Source organism: Mobula hypostoma, chromosome 28, assembly GCF_963921235.1.
Source record: "Mobula hypostoma chromosome 28, sMobHyp1.1, whole genome shotgun sequence".
NCBI lineage: Eukaryota > Metazoa > Chordata > Chondrichthyes > Myliobatiformes > Myliobatidae > Mobula > Mobula hypostoma.
This window is the reverse complement of record NC_086124.1, coordinates 1586242-1607202: the sequence shown is the minus strand read 5'-3', so window position 1 is coordinate 1607202 and position 20961 is coordinate 1586242. Positions and strand designations below refer to the sequence as shown.

Here is a 20961-nt window from a genome sequence, read left to right as displayed (position 1 = left end):
GCTGCTCACAATACTCCAAGCGAGGCCTCACCTGTATCTGACCATCACAGCTGTGGCCAGCAACTCGCCTAGAGAATTGTATTGTAGTATGGAAGTTTCTGTGGTAATCATGTCCAAGGAAAATGAGTTGATTCCAAATTATCTCAAGCTCCAGAGTAAACAGGGAGAGGAAGGCAGTGGATCTGTTAGAAGCATTTCAGAGATGGTTTACTAGGCCAGAAAATAGAATACCTGATTTAAACCCAGTGGGTCTGAGTGTTTTTGACAAGACAGATGTCAACATTTCCTGTGGTGGGAAAGTGAGTTGACCATGGAATAGAGATATGGCAACATTATTTTCCCTGAGGATTGTGAGTCTTTGGAGCCTTTGACTATTTTAAAGCAGATTTTGTAATCAGATAGTGACAGGTCAGTGGGGACAGGTGAAAGGGAACGTTGAGCTGAGTTACAATGGGATCAGCCAGGGCGTGGGTGGGTGAGTGAGCGAGCCGTGAGCTTCCGATTTCACCCATTTCACTAAGATTTGGTCTGATCACTGCTGGATCCTGCACAGCAACACATTTACATGGCTGGACAATTGAACTAGCTGGCAGCATTAAGGATATGACCCTGGGGCTTTATAGGGTTCTGGTCAGACTGCACTTGGAGTTTTGTGAGCAGTTTTTATCCTCTTATCTCAGAAAGGATGTGCTGGCATTGGAGGGGGTCCGGGAAAGGTTCATGAGAATGGTTCTGGGATTGAAAGGGTAAATGTAATGGAAGCCTAATGGCCCGAGGGAAGAAGTGAAGCTCTTTCCCATCCTGACCATTCTTGTCTTTATGCATCAGAGTCTCCTGCCTGATGGCAGAAAGTCAAAGAGGATACTGGCTGGATGGATGGTGCTCCTGATAAATGTCCCAGATGTGTTGGTAGGGAGACCCATATGATCTCAACCATTCTCACAGTCCTTTGTAGGGACTTCCACTTCCAGACCAGATGAAGATGCAGCTTGTCAGGATGATCTCAATGGTGCACCTGTAAAATTCAGGTGGGGGGGTGGGGGGTGGAGGGTAGAGAACCTCGTTTGCCTCAGTCTCCTCGGGAAGCAAATGCACTGCTGTGTCGCCTTATTCAGGGAGATTATACTAAGGGACCAGGTGAGGCTGTCCGTGATGTGAACTCCCAGGAACTGAACTCTCTACGGAAGAGCCATGTATGTGTATGTGTTCCTTAATGTGGAAAATTACACATGGTCTATGAATACAAATAAACTTTATTTAAACTTTCAATTTACATAAATACAAGTGTACTGAAGCATTAATGTAACATTACAGGAAGTGTTATATAAAATCCACTTTAATACTTAGAACGCAACACCACCAGGACTTGTTAAAGTGTAGATTACATCTTTGGACAACAGCTGTTCAACAACAAATACGTGGAGGAGGGGGCCGGGAAGAACAGCTCTTCACAGTATCAGTAATCAGTACAAGCAGCAAGTTTTGGTGGTTGCAGTAACATTGCAGGTTCTGAGAAACACAGGAAATAGATCTGGGGTCCACCGATCCCTTGCTTAATGGTATTGGTCCATGGCATAAACAAGGTTGGGAACTCCGAAATAGAGGAATATACGCGTAGGTGGAGGGAAAACTTGATGTTCATGGCTCAAAATCACCTCACCATGGCAAACTTTTACTATCACTTCACAAAATAAGTGTAGAGAGATGTCACCATTATTCAGCTACAGGGTCAAAAGCTACAGAAAATTATGGAGTTACTCAGTTCCATCATAAGCACTAGCCCCCTAGTTTCCAAGACAGATCCAAGGAGCAATGCCTCAGAAAGGCAGCGTCCATCATTAATGACCCCCATCACACAGGACATGCTCCCTTCTCATTGCTGCCATCAGGGAGGAGGTACAGGAGCCCGAAGGCACACACTCAGTGATTCAGGAACAGCTTCTTCCCCTCTGCCATCCGATTTCTAAATGGACATTGAACCCATGAACACCAACTAACTCACTACTTTTTTTAAAAAATTCTGTTTTTGCACTATTACACTTAATTTAACTATTTTATGTAGACTTACTGTAATTGAGTTTTTTTCCTATATTTATCATGTACACTATTGCATTGTGCTGCTGCTGCATAGTTAACAGATTTCACGACATATGCCGGTGATACTGAACATAATTCTGATTATTAGGGGTACAGCTTCCCTACCCTGGTGGAATCCGATGTCAGTGTGGTTAATATTTTCATTCACACTTAAACACAAGTATTTGACTAATTCAGACAGCATAGCAAATCTGGAATGTGATTTAGATTTATTCTGTTATTTATAAAAATAGACCTAGAATCAACTGACCAGGGGTTGGGGAGAAGGAAACATTATCAGTACCTCATTTAACACACACACACACACGAGGAAATCTGCAGATGCTGGAATTTTGAAGCAACACACATAAAAAATGCTGGTGAACGCAGCAGACCAGGCAGCATCTCTAGGAAGAGGTACAGTCGACGTTTCAGGCCGAGACCCTTCGTCAGGACTAACTGAAAGAAGAGATAGAGATTTGAAAGTGGGAGAGGGAGGGGGAGATCCACAATGATAGTGATACAGTGCAGACAAGGTCCTTCTGGCCCTTCGAGTTCCACCACCAGGCAGTCGTGTGATTTAATCCTAGCCTAATCACGGGACACTTACAATGACCAATTAAACTACCAACTGGAATGTCTTTGGACTGTGGGAGGAAACCAGAGCACCCGGAGGAAACCCACGTCGTCACAGGGAGAGCGTACAAACTGTACAGGCAGTGGCAGGAATTGAACCTGGGTTGCCGGTACTGTAAAGTGTTGTGCTAACCACTACGCCATCATGCTGCATCAATTATTTTCTAATTTGCAGTAGTTTTAAGTCTTAGCTCTGTACAGCTGCCCCAAAGTGACAAATTTCATGCCATACAAGTCAGTGACCATAAATCTAATTTGGTTTCATTTGCCAGTCAGTCTCTTTCACTAATTTTTCTTTAATATCAGCATAATTGTGCTGAAGTACATGCTCGCCTTTGATCCAGTTCACACCCTGAGATGCCACCTACTGAACTTCTCTGCGTCTCAGTTAAGTCAGTTTGCAGGGGATACAAAGGCTGGTGGAGCTGTGGACAATGTAGAAGGTTGTCGAGGGTTACAACGGGTCATTGACAGGATGCAGAGCTAGGCTGAGAAATAGTAAACGGAGTTCAACCCAGGAAAAGTGTGCAGTGACTCACTTTGGAAGATGGAATTTGATAGCTGGGTTCAGAGTTAATGGCACAATTTTTGGCAGAGTGGAGGTACAAAGGGATTTTGAGATCAAAGTTCAGTGATACCTGAAAGTTGTCACATGAGTTGAGAGGGTGGTCCACGGTGCGTTGTGTGTTCATTAGTGAGGGGAATGAGTTAAAGAACTGTGGGGTAACGTTGCAACTCTATAAAACTCTGGTGAGACCACACTTAGAGTGTTGTGTTCAGTTCTGGCCACCTCATTACAGGAACGATGTGGAAGCTTCAGAGAGCGTGCAGAGATTTACTCAGATGCTGTCTGGATTAGGGAGCATAGATACCCCAAAAGATGCCACATGGCACACCACAGTAATGTAGCAATAAGCGCTACACTACTACAGTTCAGGGCGTTTCAGAGTTCAATTCCGACACGTTCTCTACATCCTCCCCACGGAATGCATGGGAATTCTCAGGATCTGCCAGTTTCCTCCCACAGTCCAAGGCAGTACCAGGCAGGTTAATTAGTCATTGCAAACTGTCCTGTGATTAGATTGGGGTTAATCGGGTTTGTTGGTGGTTGCTGAGGCAGTTTGGCTCAAGGGATCCGACTTCGCACTGTTACTAAAGAAATCCGTTCAGAAGGTCTGTAGTATGTTCCCCTTCCTTAGTCAGTGAATTGAGTTCAAGAGCTGCGTGGTAATGTTGCAGCTCCATAAAACCCTGCTCAAACCACACCTAGAGTATTGTGTTCAGTTCTGGTCACCTCATCTTAGGAAGGGTATGGCAGCTTTAAAGAGGGTGCAGAGGAGATTTACCAGGTGCTGCCTGGACTAGAGTGTGTGTCTTGAGGAAAGTCTGAGAGAGCTAGGGCTTTTCTCTTTGGAGCGAATGTGGATTAGAGGTGACTTGATAGAGGTGTACAAGATCATAAAAGGCATTGATAGAAAAGCCAGAGATTTTTTTTCTCTAGGGTGAAAATGGCTAATACAAGGGGCCATAACTTTAAGGTGATTGCTAGAAGGTATGGAGAGAGTGTCAGAGAAAGTTTTTTTTAAGAGAAAGCATAGTGAGTGGTGGCAGTGGCAGATATATTAGGAACTTTTAAGAGACTCAGATTGGCACATGGATGAAAGAAAAACTGGAGGGCTATGGGGGAGGAAGAGTTAGTTAATTGATCTTTGAGTAGGTTAAAGGGCCAGCACAACATTATGGCCAAAGGACCTGTTCTGTGCTGTACCATTCTTTGTCATTAACACATCACTGACACTGTGCAAGCATGGAGTAATTATCAACAAAGAATTTCATACTAGTGTCAAAAGTTGCAGCAATGTATCAAGCTGAGTAAATTCACCAAACGGGAAATAAAATACTGATTAGGCAGTTCCACGTCTAGTACTGGCGAGAGCCCCAGCTCTGATGGAGGTTCGTTCCCATGAAACAGTAACCGAGTCTCTTACTCCACAGTTGCAGCCCTGCCTGCTGAGTAAATCCGGTGTTTCTTCAGTAAACCTGGCAGTTCTGATGTAGGCCACATCACTTCAGCCCTCCTGAGCCATCTCCGTCTCCCACAGAGGCAAGTCCATCTACAAGGTAAATCCACGGTGTGCTGGTAGTCTGAAAGCCCTTATCAATACATGTCCACAGTTCAATCGAAGTTCATGTCCGAAGACCAAATAAAAATAAAATAATGATCTTTTCCAAACTTTATTTGGGTACAACTGTTTCTCAGGATGGAAACCATTCACTTTACCCATCAGTGCCATCTGGGCGAGACCTTATTTTTAAACTTGGTCTTTAGGCACGCTGCATTGACAATGATCTTGACAGGATGAATCTATTTGTAAAGGTGGTGATTTGTGGTAAGACCACTCAGGTCTACCCTGTTACCTGAGCAGACTCCTCATTTCCAACCTGGTTTTCCTTTGCTGCCGTTGGAATGGACTCTCTCCTGCCGTGCCTCATTATGTGACTTATCTGCTCCCAGGCCTCAATGTGGTGTTCTGACGATTGCTTCCATCTGAGGAACAAGCCTGAAAATCAAATGCACCAGACTCTTGTCAGAGGTGTGACCATCAGACACCGGCTGAGGTGCAGCTCTGCAGGAATACGAGAAGACCTCCTTCTCAAAGATAATCTCACATCCTTTCTGCAGTCTGTATAGGCCCATCAACCCTCAGATCCACCTCTTCCTACCACTTGCAAGGGATCATTTACTGCAGCCAGGTAATCTACCAACCCACACGAATTTGGGATGTGGGAGGAAATCGGACACCCGGAGGAAACCCACACAGTCACAGGGAAAACGGATAGACTCCTTACAGACAGAAAGGAAGTGAATCTGGGTTGCTGGTGCTACAAAGTGATGTGCCAACCACTACGCTACCGTGCCACTCGTGCCAGTGATGTTGTGGGGATGGAACTGGACTCTCTGACGGTGGTGTCTGAAAAGAGGATGCTGTCCAAGTTGCATGCCATCTTGGACAATGTCTCCCATCCACTACATAATGTACTGGTTGGGCACAGGAGTACATTCAGCCAGAGACTCATTCCACCGAGATGCAGCTCAGAGCGTCATAGGAAGTCATTCCTGCCTGTGGCCATCAAACTTTACAACTCCTCCCTTGGAGGGTCAGACACCCTGAGCCAATAGGCTGGTCCTGGACTTATTTCCTGGCATAATTTACATATTACTATTTAATTATTTATGGTTTTATTGCTATTTAATTATTTATGGTGCAACTATGACGAAAACCAATTTCCCCCGGGATCAATGAAGTATGACTATGACTAATGACGCTGATGTTTGGCCTGTAATTGGGGGTGGGGAAAGGGGCAGACTTGAAGAGCCAAGTAGCCTAATTCTGCTCCCATGTCTTATGGATTCACAACCTCGACGAAACAGTTTACACAGCAAGATCCCACAAGCAGCAGCGATAACGTGAGCAACACATAATCTGTGGAGGAACACAAAGGGTCAAGCAGCGTTGGGGAAAGGGAAGGAATTGTTGGCATTTCGGATTAAAACTCCGCATCAGGACTTTAGTCCCTAAAGCACAGACGAGTGAGAGCAGATTTGACGGAGGTTTACAAAATTATGAGGGTATAGACAGGGTAAACGCAAGCAGGGTATTTCCACTAAGGTTGGTTCAAATTACAACCAGAGGTCATGTGTTAAGGGTGAAAGGTGAAAAGTTCAAGGGGAACAGGAAGGGAAGCTTCTTCACTCAGCGTTGTGAGAGTGTGGAATGAGCTGCCAGTGGAAGTGGTCCATACGAGCTCGATTTCAACGTTTAAGGAAAGTTTGGATAGGTACATAGATGGTAGATGTATGGAGGGCTATGGTCCAGGTACAGGTCAATGGGACTAGGCAGAATAATAGTTCAGTACAGACCAGATGGGCTGAAGGGCCTACTTCTGTGCTGTATCAGGACTGAAAGTGGAGAGGGGAGACGGTTGGCATTGAGAGGGGAGGGGGAGTGGTGAGACAGGAGTCCGAGGTGATTTGTGGACGGAAGGTTGTCAGGGAGTTCAAGGTGATTGGTGAACTGAGGAGAAATGTCAGTTAACAGGGGGAGCGGTGAGACAGGAGTCCGAGGTGATTCGTGGACAGAGGGATATCAGTTAACGGGAGGAGCGGCGAGACAGGAGTTCAAGGTGGTTGGGGGACGGAGGGATATCAGTTAACAGGGGGAGCGGCGAGACAGGAGTCCGAGGTGATTGGGGGACGGAGGGATATCAGTTAACAGGGGGAGCGGTGAGACAGGAGTTCAAGGTGGTTGGGGGACAGAGGGATGTCAGTTGACAAGCAGGTAGTGCCAGGTAGGGGAAGGATATGGGAGAGTGGATGTGGGAGTCATCCAGATGGAAAGCAGGATAATATTTCCTGGTGTTGGTAGAAAAGTTAGTGTTTGGGATAATAAGACACAGGAGCAGAATTACACCATTCGGCTCACTAAGCTTGTTCTGCCATTCTCTCATGGCTGAAATATTATCCAAATTTCACAACTAATGATAATAAATCTGATTCTCCTGCCTTTTCCCTGTATCCAGTAACCTTTGACACCTTTACAACTCATGAACAATGCCATGGTATCCTGTACAGTTAATGTGAGATAGCGAGCAGGCCGCACTCACAGTTGATGTGAAATCCGTGAGTTCCCCCACCTCTGGACCCGGGTACCTGCAGGCCTTCACTACCATAACTGTACGTACCATTCCAAAGCTGTAGGCTCTGGGGGGCCACCGAAGGCCAGATGGTGAGGCTGTTCCTCTCATACAGAGGATTGAGGTATTTTTCACGCTCACCGGGGCTGTTTATCCATGGCCAAAGAGAGATGGTGCGCTCCTTCACTTTCAGCAGAGACCTGCAAAGTGAGCGAGAGTTAGAAACGAGAAGTTCTATCGTTGCTGCTGCTCCAGCCTGGTAAATTGTAGAGACCTGACCCAGCAACACTTCTTTTCTTCCAATATATAGTCGGAACAAATGCACTAATAATCGAGTTCAAACGTCAGGAGGTTATGTTGCAACTTTATAAAAGGCTAGTTAAGACACATCTGGGGTATTGTGTACAGTTCTGGTCACCCCACTATAGGAAGGGCGTTGAGGCTTTGGAGATGGTGCAGAAGAGGTTTACCAGGATGCTGCCTGGTTTAGAGGGCAGGTGCCCTCACGAGAGGCTGGACAAACTTGGGTTGTTTTCTCTGGAGCGGCACAGCCTGAGGGGAGATCTGATGGAGCTTTACAAGATTATAAGAGGCACAGATGGAGTAGACAGAGAGCATCTGTTTCCTAGGGTTGAAATGTCTAATACCAGAGGGCATGCATTGAGGGTGAGAGGGGGTAGGTTCAAGGTGGGGGGGTGTGAGGGGAAAGTTCTTTTACTCAGAGTGATGGATTCCTGGAATGTGCTGCCTGGTATGGTGGTAAAGACAAATACATTAGAGGCTTTTACAAGATGTTTGGATAGGCACATGGATGTGAGGAAGAAGGAGGGATATGGACATTGTGTGGGTAGGAGGAATTAGTGTTTGGTGTTTTTGATTTGCTTTTTAGCTGGTTCAGCACAACACTGCGGGCCGAATGGCCTGTTCCTCTTCTATGTTCTAATCATTCCGATTATCTGTCAGTTCACTGCGCCCTCCATGGGATAGATCTATCCCCATCCCACCAAATCCTCATTTCATGACAATGTCCCAGTTTCTGATTGCCGAATTAGGATTATTCGCTAAATTATATTTAACATAATGAGACTGTGCAGAGCCGGTCGTGCCTCATGAGCCTGACTGAACTCTTCAAGGAAGTGACAAAACAACCTGACGAAGGTAGAGCAGTGAATGTGGTATATATGGATTTTAGTAATGTGTTCGATAAGGTTCCCATGGTAGGCTCCAACAAAATAATGGGAAGCATGAGATCGAGGGAAACTTGTCTGTGTGGATTCTGAATTGGCTTATCCACAGAAGGCAGGAGATGATACTAGATAGAGCACATTCTTCATGGAGGCTGGTGACTAGTGGTGTTCTGCAAGGATCTATTCTGGGACCCCTGTGCTTTGTCATTTTTATAAATGACTCGGATGAGGAAGCGGAAGGGTTTATTAGTAAGTTTGCAGATGACTCAAAGGTTGGTGGGGTTGTGGATAATGGAGAAGTCCATCGTAGGTTCCAATTTGAGATTGATATGATGCAGGGCTGAGCTGGGGAGTGGCAAATGGAGGAGTTCGACGTGGAAAAGTGTGAAGTAGTTCACTTTGGAAGGTCAAATCTGAGGGCAGTGTACAGGGTCAATGACAGGATTCTTAACAGTGCTGAGGAACAGAGGGATCTTGGGGTCCACAGATCCTTCAAAGTTGTCGTGCAAGGTGATAGGGTGGTTAAAAAGCATATGGTATATCGGCCTTCATTAGTCAGGGATTGAGTTTAAGAATCTTGAGGTGATGTTGCAGCTCTACAAAACCCTAGTTAGACTGCACTTGGAATATTGTGTTCAGTTCTGGTCACCTCATTATAGGAAGGATGTGGAAACTTTGGCAAGGATGCGCAGGAGATTTACCAGGATACTGCTTGGATTAGATAAATTGATGTCTTTGGAGCAAAGAAGGACAAGAGGCAACTTGTCAGAGGTGTACAAGGTGATAGCCAGAGACTTTTTTCCCCTCAAGGTGGAAATGTCTAACACCAGAAGACATAATTTTAAGGTGATTGGAGGAAAGTATATGGGGGGCCGGAAATGACAGATGTTCTTTACACAGAGAGTGGTGAGTGCATGGAACACACTGCCAGGGGTGATGCTAGAGGCAGATACATCAAGGCATTTAAGGGATTCTTCAATAGGCACATGGGTGATAGAAAAATGGAGGCTTTTGTGGAGGGAAGTGTTAGACTGATCTTGGAATAGGTTGAAAGGTTAGCACAACACCATGGGCCGAATGACCTGTACTGTGCTGTAATGCTCTAGATTGTATTTAAATAGTGCAAAACAGGAAAAGTGAGCCAGAGCAACATACACAAAATGCTGGAGGACCTCAGAAGGTCAGGCAGCATCTATGGAGGGGAAAAAAAAGTTGATATTTTAGGCCAAGATCCTTTATCGGTCTTGATGTCATGATAAAGGATCTGATGATGTCCTGACTCTTGTCCAAAGACCATAAAGCATAGGAGCAGAATTAAGCCATTCAGCCATCTAAATCTGCTCCAACATTCAAATTTGACTGATTTATTATCCCTCTCAACCCCACTCTTGCCTTCATGTAACCTTTGATGCCCTAATAAAGCATGTATCAACCTCCTCATTAAAAATACCCAATGACTTGGACTCCACAACCGTCCGTGACAATGAATTCCACTGATTCTCCACCCTCTGGCTCAAGAAATTCCTCCTCTTCTCTCTTCTAAATGGGTGTCTTCCTATTCTGAGGCTGGTCCTAGATTATCCACAAAAGGAAACATCCTCTCCACATCCACTCTATCAAGGCCTTTCAACATTTGGTAGGTTTCAATGAGATTCCCTCATTCTTCTAAACTCTAGTGAGTACAAGCCCAGAGACATCAAATACAAATCATACATTAACTCTTTCATTCCTCAGATCATTTTTGTGGACCTCCTCTGGACTCCCTCCAATGCCAACACAACCTTTCTTAGCTATGGGGTCCAAAACTGCTCACAATATTCCAAGTGAGGCCTCACCAGTGCCTTACAAAGCCTCAGCATTACACCCTTGCTTTTATATTTCGGTCTTCTTGAAATGAATGCTAACATTGCATTCGCCTTCCTCACCACCGATTCAATCTGCAAACTAACCTTTAAGGAATCCTGGATAAGGACTCCCAAGTCCCTTTGCTTTGCTGGTTTCTGAATTTTCTCTCCCATTTAGAAAATAATCTACTCTATGCCTTTATTCCTTCTACCAAAGTGCATGACCATACACTTCCCAACACTGTATTCCATCTGCCACCTCTTTGCCCATTCTCTTAATCTGTCCAAGTTCTTCTGCAGACTCTCTACTTCCTCAACACTACCTGCCCTCCAACTATCTTCATATTGTCTGTAAACTTGGCCACAGAGCCATCAATTCCGTCTTCCAAATTATTGACATGTAACATGAAAAGAATTGGTCTCAATACTGAAACCCATGGAACACCACTAGTCACTGGCAGCCAGCCAGAAAACCCCCTTTATTCTCACTCTTTGCCTTCTGCCAGACAGTCAATTTTCTATCCATGCCAGTATCTCTTCTGTAATACGAGGGGCTCTATCTTGTTAAGCAGTCTCATGTACGGCACCTTGTCAAAGGCCTTCAGAAAATCTAAGTAAACAATATCCACCAATTCTCCTTTGTCTATCCCGCCTCAAAGAATTCCTCCAAGTACCTCGAAAACTCATCCTTAACAATCAATTCCAACATCTTCCCAACCACTGAGGTCAGGCAACTGGCCTATAATTTCCCTTCTGTCTCCCTCCCTTCTTAAAGAGTGGAATGACATTTGCAATTTTTCAGGCTCCAGAGCCATTCCAGAATCTATTGATTCTTGAAAGATCATCACTAATACCCAAACAATCTCCTCAGCAACCTCTTTCAGAACGCTGGGGTGTATTCCATCTAGTCCAGGTGACTTATCTACCTTCAGACTTTTCTTTCCCAAGCACCTTCTCCTTAATTATAGCAACTACATTCACTCTTCCCCCTGACATCTGGGACTTCTAGCATACTGCTGGTGTCTTCCACAGTGAAGGCTGATGCAAAATACTTAAAGTTTGCTTGCTATTTCTTTGTCCCCCATTGCTCCAGTTTTTTCCCCAGCAGTCCAATATCCACTCTTTTACTCTTTGTACCTTAAAAATATTGCTATGTATCTTTTATATTATGGCTGGCTTGCCTTTATATTCATATTTAATTTTCCCCATCTACCTGTATATTGAAATCCTGAAGACTACCGTAACCTGATGAGGGGTCTCAGCCCTTAACGTTTACTCCTCTGCATAGAAACTGCCTGACTTCCCGAGTTCCTCCAGCATTTTACGAGTGTTGATCAATATCTCCAGCATCTGCAGAATCTCCTGAATTTAGGAGTAGTGAGGTCGTGCTCATGGACCACTCAGAGATCTGGAAAATGTGAATGCTCCCGTATTGGAAGGAACTGGGCATCCCCATGGTCAGAAGATCACCCATGCCAGAAAGATAATTGCTCGTTATACCTGTGCTTTAATTTACAAGCAACTTCACAGATTAGAAGTGTCTTCTTAAATCGGCAGGAACATTCAACATAGGAGGGAGAAGACAGAAGATGGAACATGGAACAGCACAGGCCATTCAGCCCACAATGTTGTCCCAACCTTTTAAGCTATTCCACGATCAATCTGACCCTTCCCTCCTGCACAACCCGCCATATTTCTGTCATCCATGTGCCTGTCTGAAAGTCTAGGTGTTCCTGATGTATCGGTCTCTACCACCATCCCCAGTAGTGGGTTCCACACACCCAGCACTGTTTTAAAAAAAAAACACCTACCTCCGACATCACCCTATACTTTCCCCCACCCACCTTAAAATAATGCCCCCTGGTATTAGCCATTTCCACCCTGGGAAAAAGTCTCTGATTGCCCACTCAATCTATGCCTCTCATCACCTTGTAAACCTGTATCAAGTCACCTCCCGTCCTCCTCCACTCCAGAGGGAAAACTTCTGGCTTGCTCGGCCAATCCTCGTAAGACATGCTGTCTAATACAGGCATCGTCCTGGTTGCCGTGGTAGCGTAGCGTAGAGTTGAGCGTGACGCTATTACAGCTCAGCGCATCAGAGTTCAGAGTTCAATCCCAGCATCCTTTGTAAGGAGTCTCTGTACATCCTCCACGTGGAATGCAGGGGTTTCCTCCGGGTCCTCTGCTTTCCTCCCACAGTCTAAAGACACCCCGGGCTGGGTAATTGGTCCCGTGATTAAGTCGGTGTTGTCGGGGATCGTTGGGCAATGTGGCTCAAAGGGCTGGAAGTGCCTATTTTGTGCTGTATCTCCAGATAACTAAACAAATAAATCTCTCTAAGGTTTCCACACGCGTCCTACAATGAGGTGACCAGAAATGAACACAATATTCCAAGTCTGGTCTAACCAGGGTTTTATAGAGCTGTAACGTCACCTCGTGACCGAACTCAAATGGCAGACACACCATACGCCTTCTTAACCACCCAATTGACCTGCGCAGAAACTCTGAAGGATCTGTTGATCTTTGTCTCTCAGACAAAAGGAGCGCGTCGCAAGGTTCGGCAGCCTCCAGCTCACTGCCCTGCCGTTGCACGGTCGGGCTGGCCAAGCACCGAGTGCACAGCTCAGCTCGGATCTCAGGTACATTACCGTTCCTCCTCGGAGTTGCACAGGAAGGACCCGAAGCGGGAGGCGTAGGCGTGCTCGAAGAGAGTGACGAGGAAGTGCTGGTTGAACTGGAAGGAGCAGGGGAACTGGGTGCTCAGTTGCCAGCAGCAGTCCAGGAAGATGAGGAAGACGGGAGCCTCGTGTTTCGGCTTGGCGTGAGAGTAGGCCGAACTGGCGCAGCGGAGCTGGAATGGATGGCCGGCCTGTGGAGCAGAGAGTCCGTTAGGATGAAAACCCCTAGTGGCAGCAGCAGCATTTCTACGATCCTCCCTCCCAGTCCCTGAACAGCCCAGTGTCTCGTAGCCAATAAACACCATGGACAGTCGGTCCCAAGCCCAGCGGAGGGTTGGCATGGGGTTAGCAACCCCATCCCATAAAACCAAAAGCTACAGGAACCAAAGACCTCATTCCTGGGAGGGGAAGGACGTTTGCCTGAAGATATATGAAGTTGTGTGGTAAAAGCAGAACCAGGGCCCCATCAACCTTCGGCTCAGGACAGAGGCGTCAGCGCACCTAAAGTGCAACAGCTTCGTCCTCGGAGAACTGCCTTAATCACGGTCTCCGAAACAGCAAAGGCTAGAAATACACAGCAGGTCAGGCAGCAGCTGATAGAGAAAGAAAAACAGTTGACATTTCAGGTCAAAGGCTCTTCAGCCAAACTGGGAAAGTGAGGAAGCACATTGGTTTTAATCTGCAACTTTAAAAACTACTTGCCTTATCTCTTTCCAAGTTCTGATGAAAAATACTTTGCTGAAATGTTAACAGTTTCTTAGCATGGCAACACCTCTACTTCCTTAAGATTTGGCACAACACCTAAAACTTCGTGTGGCGTGACTACATCACAGCCTGGTATGGAAACATCAATGCCTTTGAACTGAAAATCCTACAAAAAAGTTCTGGATTCAGCCCAGTACACCACAGGTAAAGCCCTTCCAGCCATTGAGCACATTGGCATGAAACACTGTCGTAGGAAAGCAGCATCCATCATCAGAGATCCCCACCACCCAGGTCATGCTCTTTACTCACTGCTGCTATCAGGAAGAAGCTACAAGAGCCTCAGGACTCATCCCACCAGGTTCAGGAACAGTTATTACCCCTCAACCATCAGGCTCCTGAACCAGAGAGGATAACTTCACTCAACTTCACTTGCCCCCTCACTGAAATGTTCCCACAACCTGTGGGCTCATTTTCAAGGACTCTTCATCTCATGTTCTCGTTATTTATTGTTATTTATTTATATTTGCATTTGCACAGTTTGTTGTCTTCTGCACTCTGGTTGATCTTTCACTGATCCTGTTATAGTTACTATTCTATAGAGTTGCTGAGTATGCCTGCAGGAAAATGAATCTCAGGGTTGTATTTGGTGACATAGATGTACTCTGATACTAAATTTACTTTGAACTTTGAGTTTCTCTCCATGAATTGCATGCTGATTGTTAGTCTTTTTTTATGTATAGTTTTTCATAATTTCTATTGTATCCCATTTTTCCCCTGTAAATGCCTGAATGAAAATGAATTTCAGTATAGAACATGGTAATGTATAGGTACTTCGATAATAAATTTACTTTGAACTCCGTGAATGCTGCCTGACCTGCTGTGTGTTTCCAGCACTTTTTGTTTTAGTTCCAGAGTTGCAGCTGCTTTGATCTGGACAGGTTGGGCTGTCGGGCTTTGTGGACGGGTGTCGGGGTGACTGAGGGGTCTCTGCTGTGCGTGAGACGTACCTGGAGCCACTCTCGCTCTATCAGAGCCTGAAAGCCACCGATGGTCCTACAGTCTGGATCGAGGATCACTTGGGCCAGGGATGTGAGCTGGAGTACGGTATCTCTCCCCTCCGAGCCATGGATCAGAACACAGCCCTCCTCCCTGTGCAGATCACAAGACCATTAGAACACAGGACACAGGAGCAGAATTTGGCCATTCAGCCCATCAACCATACCATCATGGCTGATTTATTTTCTCTCAACCCCCTCCTCCTGCCTTCTCCCCATAACTTTTGATACCCTGACTAATCAAGAACCTATCAACCTCTGCTTCAAATATACCCAATGACTGTGCCTCCACAGACTTGTGACAATGAATCTGCAGATTCACCACCCCCGGGCTGAAAAAAATCCTCATCTCTGTTCTAAAGGGATGTCCTATTCTGAGGCTGTGCCCTCTGGCCCTAGACTCCCCGCTGTAGGAAACATCCTATGAATGTCCTAGGCCTTTCAATATGCGATAGGATTTAAAGACACTGTTGGCCCGTTCAATTGCAGGTGCGTACAATGAACCCTTCAGCTTAACACTTGATGTTGATGTCTTGATGAAGGGTCTCTGCCGCAAACATCAATTCCATTCCTCTCCACAGATGCTGTCTGACTTGCTCAGTTCCTCCAGCATTCTGTGAGTGTTGCTCTGGTGAAATAATCACATTCTTTGCTGAAGTCTCTTACTTTAGAGAGAAGACAGCACCAAAGGGAGATTTTCCGCACACTATTTGGAGTATTGTGACTGCTGTACTTCTAGCAGTCTTTAGATTATCATCAACACTTTAAAATCTGCATTTCAGGTGTTGAACCATTTAACCCTTGATGGGTTAACCCTTGTCAACCCTTTGCTTAACAAAATCTTTTGTCTGGAAAGTGATTTCAAAGAGTTAATGAACAGGGTCAGCAAGAGCAGGAGCTGTACCAAGGCAACGTATTGTTCCAGGTACACAACAGGCCTGATTTTTCAGACCTGCGCTGTGATGACAAGATATTTTCAACCTTCATCAGAAAATTACAGTATTTCTATGCAGAGTGAAGGTCGGTTTAATTTCTCCTGGATGCTGCAGGGTGGTGATGAGGAGATACGTCTCTACCAAAGGAGGTGTAAGGCGCTCCTTCCTTCCGCTAGCCTGCAGGTCACCCTCGGGCAAGGTGTAGCACCTGTTTACCACCCCAACCGCCTCCCCCCACAGTCAGGGTCACATGAAGCCACGGGGGCAGGTGGTGGATGGTCGTACGAGCAGCTGGTGCACATCACAAGTCCTGGTTATGCGACCACTGACTCCAGGCAGACAATCTCTGAAGAGTATTGATAATGGCTGGGGTCACCCATCTTGTAAAGACACTGACCAGAAGAAGGCAATGGCAAACCACTTCTGTCGAAAAATTTGCTAAAAACAGTCATGATCATGGAAAAACCGTGATCACTCACATCATACGACACATAATGATGGCGTCATATGGCACGGCACGTGACGTTGACGAGGTTGCTGAGAGCCTGTTGGAGGAGGATAGGACTGGGCTACAGCACGATATATTTGGCAGGGGTGAGGGCAGTGAGGGTGTTGGGAGCAGAGGCGAAGGGAGGGGATATCGGGGGCAGGAGGGGTTAGAAGGCCGATGCAGGGGACAGAATGTGAGAGAGGCCTTCCGGAGCAGGAAGATGGTTTTCGAAGGGGGACGAGAGGTGAGTCGATAGATGAAAAGTGAACAGTCAGAGACCTTTTCCCCAGGCAGTAATGGCTAAAATGAGCGGGCATCTTTAAAGCAATTGGAGGAAAACATAGGGGAGGCGTCAGAGATAAGTTCTGTTATCGAGTGGTAAGCGCATGAAATGCACAGACATTGGTGGAGGAGGCAGATACATTAGGGGTATTTAACAAACTCTGAGATAGGTGCACGGACAGCAGAAAAGTGGAGGGTTATGTGGGAGGGGAGGGTTAGAGTGATCTTGGGGTTGGTTAAAAGGTTGGCACAACATTGCGGGCCAAAGGGCCTGAACTGTGCTGGCCTGTTCGATGTTCTATAACACGATTTAGATGCAAGCACAGACCACGGGAAAGAGGGATGTGCCCAGCTGTAGGTAACTCCCACTCTGAAGTCACCACACCTTACCTGTCCACACACTGTGCAGCCAGGCAGGCAGTCGTCAGGATGGTTTTCACGTGAGACAGCCACTTCGAAGCCTCCAGTTTACTGAGCCACCGGTCGATGCTGTTGGACTGGTCGTTACAGGCATCAACCAACCTCACCAGGCTCTCCTGCAGCACCCGGCCTCTGTAACAGAGCACAGCAGACACTGAGGACAGGTTCCATCTCATCGTCACCGTGAGGTTGCCAGGCACACTGGGAGTTGGTACAGAGCTGAGGGGTTGGGACTGCAGGTATCTGGGTTTGACAGGGACACTGAGAGTCTGTGGTACCATACTGAGGGGTTGGGACTGGAGGTAGGTGTTTAGGAATTGTGTCACCAGTTTACCAAATCAAAGTACATTTATTATCAGATAACCAAGGATCAGATTTAATCCCCAGATACATTCACATTATTAATTAAAGTTGTGTGTTTTGACCGGGGTGCAATGTGCAACCAAAATACTCAGTCTATGAATAAACAGTCGACATTTTGGGCTGAGACTTTCCTACAGGACTGGAAAGGAAGGGGGAAGATGCTAGAATAAAAAGGTGGGGGGAGGGGAAGGAGGTTCGCAGGAAGGTGAGAGGTGAAGTCAGGTGGGTGGGAAAGGTCAGGGGCTGGAGAAGAAGGGATGTGATAAGAGAGGGTTCCCTTTCTCCTATGGTTTCCCTCCTCCTTCTCCCTACCTTTCCAGTCCTGAATAGATAGATAGATATACTTTATTGATCCCGAGGGAAATTGGGTTTTGTTACAGCCGCACCAACCAAGAATAGAGCATAAATATAGCAATACAAAAACCACAAACAATCACACAACAAAATGCAAACTATGCCAGATGGAAAATAAATCCAGGACCAGTTTATTGGCTCAGGGTGTCTGACCCTCCACGGGAGGAGCTGCATGTTCGATGGCCACAGGCAGGAACGACCTCCCGTGCTGCCAAGTGTTGTATCACGGTGGAATGTGGCCGAAGTCCAACAGTAAAAAGTTCAATATCCGGTCTGCAAACACGTTCCTCGATCGTAATACACCCCGGATTGCACCATCCGTTGTTAGCCAGATCAGTAAGCACCCAACTCCTTTACGCTTACCACTCTCAGTGCACATCCGGTTAGCCGGAACGGTATTACCCACCGAACTCCTCTTCTCCACAAGTCTCTGTTGTCTCAACCTGGTCCTCTTTCCTTGGCTTTGTGATCCCCCTCTGCATCCTCTGTGCTTTCCTCTGGATTTCAGCAGGGGCGTCCGCCGGTCTCTTCGTTAAGCCGGCCGGAATTTGCTGGTCCGTGGAATACACAATTACCACCTTGCTTCTGTCCCGCGTGTCGGGATGTAACCATTTCCAGCGCTAAAGAAAACCCAAATAAAACTCTCTCTACCAGCATGTTAGAGAAGGTGCAGCTTCGACGTGTTACCGTGAGAAAAAAAATACAAAGAATAAGGTAAATTAAAAAGTAAGAAGAAGGAAGTAAGAATGGGTGGGAATGGCTGTACCAGGCTGCATGCACGACCAGCGCATGCGCACTAATTAAGAAGGGTCTTGGCCCAAAACATCAGCCATTTATTCCTCTCCATAGATGCTGCCTGACCTGCTGAGTTTCTCCAGCACTTGTGTGTGTCGCTCTGGATTTCCAGCATCTGCAGGCTTTCTCATGTTAAACCTTTACAATTGTTGAATGTTAAAAAATCATACAAGGGTGAGTTTGGGTGCCACGGTAGCACAGCAGGTAGAGCACCAGAATATGGAGTTCAATCCCAGCGTCCGCTGTTAACGTGTGTCTGTGCACCCTCACGTGTAATGTGTGGGTTTCCTCCGGGTGCTCTGGTTTCCTCCCACAGTCCAAAGCCGGACCAGCTGGAAAGTTAATTGGCCATGATTAGGCGAAGGTTCAATCAGGGATTGCTGGGCAGCATGGCTCGAGGGGTTATTTCACACTGTAACTCAGTAAATAAAGTTGGAGGTTAAGATATAGCTATTGAATAAAATGTGCATAAATGTCAATACATAAGTGGTTTGAAGTGTTTACAATGCAGTGACGGGTGGGGGGGGGGGGGTGGTCATGTCTGAATAATCTCCGCGATGGCAGAGTAGATTTACACCGCTATGTTCTGGGGAAGCTGGAAATTTATCAGCTCTCGCAAGAGGTACATCCCCTGCTGAACATCTGTGTTAATGAAGGAGATATAGTTCTCCCACGAGCTCCTGTGACTGTACGTACTGTATGTGTCACCAAATTCTACCCTGAGATTGATTTTCTTGCAGGCATTTACCGGTTCAAAAGAAATACAATAGAACTTACAAAGCACTAAACAAAAACAGACAAACAACCAAGGTGCAAAAGACAAACGATACAAACAAAAATAACTCTGGCCTGACACCCACCCGCTCAGTGACATCAGCCTCCCCACCGCTGACCTGCTTCGGGGCCTATTTATTTCAGAGGGTCTCCCCACACCCTCACTCCTTGGGTGAAAACTCCCCCACCCCCGTAACCGTGTGTGCAAGGACGAAGCTCACCTTCAGGGACATTAGGGTAGGTCATTAATTCTGGCTCAGCCTGTGGAGCTCACACCCACCCCATGAACCGTCCCACAAAACCGTAATAACCACCACAGTTTAGCAACACTATCACCACTCTGGTCACCTGGCACTACGCTGGACCTTTCTGTCTAAGTATGTGGGTTTTTTCCTTGTAAAAATTGTATAATAAATGTCTTTCTTGTGAATTCTGTTTCAGATGTGTGTGCCTGTGATGCTTTTGCAAGTATTTCCTTGTACCTGTGCACACATGGGACTTGTGTATTTGACTTAGTACATATAACGTAAACTGTTACTGCATAGTACAGGCCCTTTGGCCCACGACGTTGTGCCAATCTTTTAACCTATCCGAAGATCAATCTAACCCTTCCCTCCTACACAGCCTCCATTTTCCTTTCATCACAGTCTATCTAAGAGTCTCTCAGATGCCCCTAATGCATCTGACACCAAGCAGACAATCTCTCAAGATTGGGCCACCCACCTTATAACGACACTGCCCAGAAGTCAATGGCAAACTGTTTTTTTAGATAAATTTGCCAAGAACAATCATGGTTGTAGAAAGACCATGATCGTCCACGTCATATGACACGGCACATGACGATGGTCTACCACCACTCATGACAACGCATTCCACACACCCACTGCTGTGTGTAAAGAATTTACCTCTGACATCCCCCCATACGTTCCTCCAATCACCTTAAAGTTAGCCATTTCTGTCCTGGGGAAAGTCTCTGGCTGTCCACTCAATCTATGCCTCTTATCTTCTACACCTCTTTCTTTCTTTTTAAATCTTTTTATTAATTTTCCAACGTACACCTCTATCAAGTCACCTCTCAACCTCCTTCGCTCCAGAAAGAAAAGCCCGAGCTCGCCTCACCTTTCCTCGACAATAAGGTGTGTCTGTGTCTGTGTCGGCTCCTCACCTGTCAATGGGTTTGTGTAGTCTCTTCCAGTTTGGGTAGTTGCCCTTCGATTCCCAGCCGCCGCCCTTGACCTTGGCCTGATGTGCCGCTTGGACAGAGCGCGTGTCGATGATGTAACCCGCCAATCCAGGGGGGAGCACGGCGGCCAGGATGTCTTCATCCTCCTTGCACCTTTTCCCGTTGGCGCCAGTTAGCGGCTGGCTGCTGCGCATTATCACCTGCAGGCCACAGGAACGTCCGGTAAAAACACCGTCACCTCACCGTTCCCACCCTCAGACCGTCACACTATAGAATATAGGAACAGAATTGACCCATTCAGCTTGCTTTTCTATCTAATAACGGCTGACTTTTTAAAAATCAAACACATTCTCCTACCCTCTCTCCATAATCCTTAAACCATTTCCCACTCAAAAACCTATCAACCTCTGTTTGAAATAAACCCAACAACAGCAGCCTGAGGCAAAGTATTCCACAGATTCACCAAACCCTGGCTGAAAATATTCCTCC

At 46.3% G+C, this 20961-nt stretch overlaps 1 protein-coding gene across 3 annotated transcripts in view; it reads right to left on the bottom strand.

Moving 5' to 3' along the window:
• Positions 1–1243: 1243 nt before the first annotated feature.
• The window catches only part of LOC134338773 (myotubularin-related protein 9-like), a 47653-nt gene continuing 27935 nt past the window's right edge, over positions 1244–20961 (bottom strand). For 2 of the 3 annotated variants that reach the window (XM_063034823.1, XM_063034824.1), the window contains 6 exons: positions 20455–20672; positions 16974–17135; positions 14829–14970; positions 13087–13307; positions 7456–7607; positions 1244–5273 (listed from right to left, as the gene is read on the bottom strand). In XM_063034823.1, coding sequence (XP_062890893.1) covers positions 5119–5273; positions 7456–7607; positions 13087–13307; positions 14829–14970; positions 16974–17135; positions 20455–20672 — 1050 coding nt within the window. In that variant the 3' untranslated portion in view covers positions 1244–5118. The remainder of the gene's footprint in view (positions 5274–7455; positions 7608–13086; positions 13308–14828; positions 14971–16973; positions 17136–20454; positions 20673–20961) is intronic. The other variant, XM_063034825.1, reaches the window with a different exon arrangement.